Here is a 7101-nt window from a genome sequence, read left to right on the forward strand (position 1 = left end):
GTGCTGAGGAAGAGAGCAGCAGCAGCAGCAGCAGCAGGCACACACACACACACACAAAAACGGATGGGGCGATCATATAAAGTGGAAAGTCGAGGGCAGAGGGATAAGAAGACCTGTGCAAGCTAACAGCCATTACCATGACACATACCCGCGGGTCACCAAAGAGAATCACACAAGAAAGCGAGAAGAGTAGGGAGACAGGTCCGTTTCTTCCTTTGAAGAGCGGAGAGTTGAGGAGCCAGAGTGATCGAGTAAGCATGGTTCAATGCAACCAGTCATTTTTTTGTCTTGTGGTTATGCATATGTACGGATGAGAGTTGTCTTTTCGACCGCCCTGTTCTTGCCTTTCTCACACCTACGCGTTTTTTTTGTTGTTGTTTCGTACCTGCGTCTGTCTCCGTCCTCCAGAACAGCCAGTCCCCCCAAAAAGGAGGAATGCAGCAGCGACTGGGGTCGCACAGCGACCACAGATCTGCGGTAGCGGACGCTCGCTTTCCATTTACTTTTTTTTTTGTTCTTTCCGCAGTGGTTTTCTTTTCTTTGTTTCGCTCACAGCCCATCTACTTTGTATGTGTGTGTGTGTTATTACTTCGCACTTAAGAGTTCCTTTACAACTACATGTAGCGACAGAAGCGAAGCAAACGACTTGACGAAGGGGAGGGAAGAAGAAGACACCGAACACGAGGGGGGATTGATGTGCGTGTAGAGAAAAAAGTGACCACTGCCCGTGGCTTTCGATATGTCGTCGCTCCTGTGCACTTTTGCTGCCGTGCTTGTTGAGGGGAGGTTCTCTCATATGCACACGGTAACAATTAGCCTTTTTTATCTCGTGAGGTGCACGCAGTGTTCAAGTATGGTTGCGCTTCTGCTTTGCGTATCCAGGCCACTTCCGCTTATGTTTTTTTCTGCGAGCTTATGGGAGTCTGCGAGTGATTCGAAACTTAAACAAGAGAACGCCCTCGTCTCTACAAGCCTTTTTTTTGCATTTCGTTCCGCTTTACGAGTAGCACAGTCGCACTATGCACAGCTGCATGAATGTCAATTTTCTGCACCTGCAATATGCGTCGGACCCACACACAGATATCGATGCAGACCTATTTGAGAGCAGAGGACAGCAGCAGTGCAAAAAGAGAAAAAGTCAGCACTGCGCGCAGTCCACTACACTACTTGCGTGTTACGAAAAGGCAAAAAAAAAAGAAAAGACGCTGAGAGACGGAAACCCTCTGGTTTCTTTCAGTTAGGATTCCCACTGAGTCGATGCCAGATTGTGGAGTGTTGCCCACGAAGTTCAGATCCTTTCGCTACAAATGACACATCCATCTTGACCACTATTGCGAGAACCGCGCCGACTCCCAGAAGGATGAGGCAACTGTCTGTGTGTACTGACGCTGCAGCAAAAAGAGCGTCGCCAAAGTCAGCGCGGAGCCTAGCACAAGCACCAACATTGTTGGACCGCGCGTGTCATCATAGCGCATTGGCTCACGCATGTAGATCTTGTTGGCGCGATCGCGGAAGATAAACAGCGAGTACACCATGAATACAATTGAGACTGGGAGCAACACCAGTCCAGCTAGCTCCGCACCGTTGTTAGTGGAGTCACCGAAGTTCAGCAGAGTCAGAGACATCAAGCCCACCATCACAGAAATCGACAGCCATTTCAGGAACGTGCGCTCATTTGCGAAGAAGGTCTTAGGATCGATTTTCTGGGGTACGCAAATGCGCTTGTCATTCACCGAGCCGGTGAGGTTGCGACCGCCTGGGCCCTGCAGGCTCTCGTACTTGTCATCCCCCTCGTCTTGACCCTCTGCCCACGGCTTCAGAGAGCCATCGACGCAGCAGAGGTAGGAAAGACCACGGTTTGTAGTGTCCATGGTGCAGCACGTCGACAAAAAGGAAAAATAGGAAATGCAAGAAGAAAAAGGTACTAGGGAACTTATATGTATATGTGTGTACACAATTAGCATATACGCAAAAAGTGGTAGAAAAAAATAGCAGTGTAGGGGAGCTACGTGAGCATGAGACATTGTTTGTAAGCAAGTACGACGCAACATCGCATTCCGGAAAAGGTGAAGAGAGCCAGAAAAAGACACTGGAAAGGTTTAAAAAAAAAAAGGCAGCAGCCGATAAAATTGTGTCATTTGCTGTTGCACTAACTTTGCTTCACAACCGCCAACTGGCAGGCGATAGGACATACGGGATTAAGTGCACTCATCACTTAAGCCTAGCGTTTACCGTGATAGTCAAACACTGCATGCTGCTCAGAGCAATGCAGTGGTGCTTCATTCTCTTCCTTCACTTTTCTTGCAATTCATACAATACAGAGGGGCATCGGCGCGCACACAAAAAGGGGTACACACGACGACGCGAGAATCGAGTCGCAGGTAGAGCAGTAGACACAAATAGACACCGTATCGACAGCACAAAGCGGTGAGCTCTACGAAAAAAGAGTAGAAGAATAGCAGCAGCGTCATTCAGGTTCAAAGCAGTAACGCAGGTGCTACCATTGTTAGCCTTGTTGAGAAACAGCAGCTATCTCAGTTTCTTTGAAGTAGTGAAAGGCTAGTCATCATTGTCCGTACTCGGGGTCAGTACAGATTGAGTAGGGTTATGCGCCGCTAGGTAGTTTGTAGTGAACACACAGACTGTGACGATGAGACGCCACAACATGGTCCAGGCCAGGTATCGCTGCAGCGGTAGCTGCCAATACAAAGCATTCTCAAAGTTGTTCACACCAAGGCTGATAAGGTGCAGTAGCACAACTACAAGCGTTCCGGGAAAAAGGAGAGAGTACAAAAGAAACGGTACAAGCTTTCTATTTCCCTGGCTGCCACAGACCACTGACAGAGGCCACGGCAAAGAACGCAATACAGATATCTTAATTGGTGGACTTTGACCCAGTGCAATAGCACGCGTAATTTGGGTGCTGCTAGAGAATGTCATGCCAGCTGTGAATAGTGTAAAGGTAAAGACATTCACCCATAGATTCCCTGTAACCAGGACTGCTGGCGCGCTACTGTTTTCCACAGTTGACTTCTCTATAAAGTAGTTTGTGAGCAGCACTAGCGAAGACACCACACTAAAAGATACAGCGAACGTCGGCCGCAAAAGCACCTGTAAAAAAGAATCTGTTTCTGGAAGAAGATGAAACGCCATGATTCTTTTAAGCGATGTTTAGCTGTCAATTGGTATATAGAGCAAGCAGTGCGCAGTTTTGATGAATGGCAGGTGTTTATGTGTTTGCGAGTACTGATAACACAGACTTCGACGGCTGTAACGCAGCACTGGCACCAAGAACAAGGTTAAAAGCTTTTTCTCCTAAATGAATATGCGTGTACACCAGAGTACAGACACAGGAGAAGGGTAGTAGAGGGGGAAAGAGACTACACAAAAGTGAAGTATAATGCCTACAACATGCAAAGAGTATTTTTGACCACTTTTGTGATGATTAGAGTACTACGTGGAATGCTCTTAGTGTTTTCAAAGTGTGACTACAAATCGTGCTAGTTTATTCGCGTTCACACGCATAAACATACGCATTCATCTCTCGATTTGATTCTGGCACCTTTCCCCCCTTTGTCTTGTTGGCAGAAATGTGAAGAGTGGCTGAGAAAAGCTGCTTTGTATACAACAAGCAGGAAAAGCTCGCAATTTAAGGGGTTAGTAATCGTTTCGTCAGTCAACCATCAACCTCCTCAAATATATAAAGTGACTTCCTATTTCGCTGCTACGATATATATATACACCTTATTCTCTAAGACCCAGGTACACTAGGAATAAAAAAACACCTCTGTTCTGAAAAGGAAGAAAAGAAAGCAGCGAAAAACCCCATTTCTTTGCCATGAAGCGCCTTGCCTATAGTAGTAACAAGGGCAAAGGTGCAGGCCATGCACCCAATGAGCTGCCTCACTTTTCATACAGAGCCCCCATAAAGCGTTGTTATGCAACTGCCGTACGCAACGTTTGCAGCAATACAGTCAGCATCGTGTCCACAGGGGTTACACGGACCGTCAAGCGAGTCTGTGACCTTTAATTTATATTTACATTCAATCAAAGTGCTTCCTCAAATAAATGTACAGAATCCAAAGGAGCTCATCAACACTGGTGTCACGAGCTATGAAAAGCAAACTCACACTATTATACAGTTTTCTCCATCCTATATTCGGTGTGCCTCTATGATGAAAGCAGAAGCTCGGCAAGTACTACGCGACACGGAGTTGATGCTTACATGAGCACCTGATTCCGTACCCGCTGCGTAAAAACAAGGTGCAGATGGTTGAAAATGTGTTGCGGTTCACGTCGCTGAGCGGACAGTGGTACAGAGAATGCACACACAGCGTTCTTTTTCTTTTTTTTTTTTTTCATCACAGCATCGCTTGATATGTGACAAACAAGTTCGAAAAGTCTCTCACATGTTCCAGATTTGCGTTGCACATATTTGTTTCAAGATACCCAATGTGATCGTAGAAGGGTATAAATACGCCTGCTGCATTAACACCGATGTTGAGAACATGTATTTGGCTCGCACTTTCCATACTGAGTCCCACTTTCTCGAAGGTGCCGCCATCGTCGGCTACTACTGTGTAAGGAAGTCAGCCTTTACATTTTCAGTTCAATTCTCTTCGATAAGACAAACCATCTTAAATGTGTTCATTTCTTTGTTCTGCACACTGCTGCAGGTAAGAGTCGTCATAATCGCAGCACAGCAAGCACGGATTCTGTTGTGCGCCTCGGAATGGCGAGTCATACAAGTCTGCTAGCAGTAAGCATTCCACAGTTTCTTGATATTAGCAACACACTGTGTTATACAGTAGGTCTCCTTTCACAGACACAAAATGAGAACCAGCAGCGAATTCTGCTGTGGCAGCAGCAAAACGCCTATGACACGACACAAAAAACTCACAGTGTATCATGTTGTTACATTCATTTTAGGTTGGCTAAATAGAAAAAGAAAGACAAGGCAGCTGATTTTCCCACTCCAATCAGCACGAATGATAAGGCTCGGAGAGCCGAGTTTTCGATTGCAAACACAAAACACCCCTTTTAGGGGAAGTGCGAAAGTGGTACAAACAGCTGCGAACTACGAAGTCCTTCAAGAACAGAGCAAAATACAACAGTGAATAATACCCAGCTACACGAATAGTGGTTTTCCTTTCTTGGAAGTACAACCTCAACTGATTTTTGCCTGTATGAAGACATGGACATCTTTGCGTCGTGTATACAAAACGGTCAGAGTAACAGAGATCCTGTGTATTTCTTTCACATGTTAGAAAAAGGCTTCAACTACAGCTTTGGTCAATGATCGAGTGTCAGCAGCGTTTCGTGAAACGTCGCCAAGCAAAGAAGTGGTGGCTACTCCATAAAGAAGCCCCACCTGCGCCCGCTTGTAGTACCACCTCAATTTGAGTGTCGAATGGTCAGCATATGGACCTGATGAAAGTGCAATACCATGAAGAAAGTTTCTCAAGAAAGATGAAGCTGATGATGCACCGTTCATGCCTCGCTCTCCATATTGAAGATGGGACGCCATCGCCTTCGATTGAAGAATTCGTCGTGCCGGCTCAAGCAACTCTCCAAGTGTGGCAGTGCGCTCCATGTAATAGACTGTAGTATCGACAAATTCCGCCAAGTTGACCACAGTGTACGGTAGATTAGAAGGAAGGTATTCGAGGGCTACTGCGCTTGGCCAGTGTTGTGCCAAAGGTAACAGGAACTCCACTTTTGACAAAATGGCTCTCTCTGCAATGTTTTTCTCCGTGGGGAGTAGTAGTTTGTTTTCAACAAAGGCATCCAGATTTGAGTCTATGCTCTTGATGATGGCCTCCTTGTTGAAAGCTGTCTCCAATTCATGCTGCACACACAAGTTTGAAGACTTCACTATGTGCTCGACAAGGGCAATCGGGAAGCCCCTGTTGAAAATATGAGACAATGCTCGATCGCTAACTTCCCCTCCGATGGATTTAAGAGAAGCAGCGAGGGTGGCATTCGTGAAACCAGTTGTGCGGACATGCTTCGTCGCTTCTGACAAAATCTTCGTACGAAGCTCAAAATGAGCCGGGCTGAGTGCCGCACACATTATGCACTGACAGCACTACATTTGTAGCGTTTGTAGAAGCAGAAATACCATTAGTAACGTGCTCAATTGAGAGGGAGGGTAAGCAGAGGTGTCGAAAAGAAAAAAAAGAAGCAGCCATGAAAGCTTTGTTCCACGCTTGCGTACGTCACTGCCATTTTTGTCCCTCTGTCAAGTGTGCGATTCCGTGAGCGGTACCAGCTGCTGCATTGAAATTCTATCGTAATGAAGCCTTTGTAGTTGTCTGCTTCCAAGCAGAAGTGCCGTGGATTGGAAATCTAGGCCCATTTATCTTTTGTCTCAGTCTACGCGACCACAAGCCAAGCTTTCTCAATTAATCACTCGAGCTGAACCCGACGACCGCGTACCTTAATTGGTACGAAAGGGCGGTGGAGATTCTTTATTCATGGCACCCTGTGATGGTGGAGCGGGGTAAAACACCACTCTACCTCACCCATCACGGACCTCACTGGCTCATACGAAGCAGCCGTGCACACGCGCGTCGCTGCAACACCTACGCAGTCGGCTGCGCGCGGCCACTACCTCAAACTCGGCCTGCCCAGCCGTTCCTCATGTCAGCTCGCAGCTATTTCCACTGCTGACCGTCGGGTGGAGCATTTCCCGCAGTGGCTCAGGCTCCTCGCCAATAGGAAACGGGGCCAGGGCGACATGAGTTCGAACCAAGTTGACGCTTCACCCGCCTCATGGTAGCGCAAGCGTTTTCACGGTCGCAGATATCTCCGACGCCACGCCGTCCAGGATCTTACACCGCCACCTATGTCGACGGGGAATCGCTCTGACTTCCCTGCGTCGTTGCTGCTTGACCCTGTTTCCGCCAGAACTGGTTCTGCATTGGCGGGGGGGGGGGGGGGGGGGCTGCTTGCCTCGCCCGTGCGCGGCGGTGGCGCCGGGCATTCGATGCAACGCCGGGGTCCCGCACATCAAAATAGGGTGTGTGTGGGGGCCTAGGAAAGACGGCAGCGGCGCCGTTCCCCAAGGGAAAAAAGCACGAGGATTGTGAGTCAGGGTGA

At 47.7% G+C, this 7101-nt stretch overlaps 3 protein-coding genes across 3 annotated transcripts; all 3 read right to left on the minus strand.

Moving 5' to 3' along the window:
- Positions 1-1328: 1328 nt before the first annotated feature.
- LBRM_14_1020 (conserved hypothetical protein) lies at positions 1329-1871 on the minus strand (the record flags this gene model as incomplete). The annotated part of the gene is made up of 1 exon (XM_001563340.1): positions 1329-1871. One exon carries the CDS (start codon positions 1869-1871, stop codon positions 1329-1331), a length of 543 nt encoding a protein of 180 aa, XP_001563390.1.
- A 688-nt stretch (positions 1872-2559) lies between these two features.
- Positions 2560-3153, minus strand: LBRM_14_1030 (hypothetical protein; the record flags this gene model as incomplete). Its single annotated transcript, XM_001563341.1, has 1 exon — positions 2560-3153. The coding sequence occupies one exon, from the start codon at positions 3151-3153 to the stop codon at positions 2560-2562; it is 594 nt and encodes a 197-aa protein (XP_001563391.1).
- Positions 3154-5263: 2110 nt separating this feature from the next.
- LBRM_14_1040 (conserved hypothetical protein) lies at positions 5264-6073 on the minus strand (the record flags this gene model as incomplete). The annotated part of the gene is made up of 1 exon (XM_001563342.1): positions 5264-6073. One exon carries the CDS (start codon positions 6071-6073, stop codon positions 5264-5266), a length of 810 nt encoding a protein of 269 aa, XP_001563392.1.
- Between the last annotated feature and the right edge of the window lie 1028 nt (positions 6074-7101).

The sequence above is a fragment of the Leishmania braziliensis genome, chromosome 14 (assembly GCF_000002845.2).
Source record: "Leishmania braziliensis MHOM/BR/75/M2904 complete genome, chromosome 14".
Classification (NCBI taxonomy): Eukaryota; Euglenozoa; class Kinetoplastea; order Trypanosomatida; family Trypanosomatidae; genus Leishmania; species Leishmania braziliensis.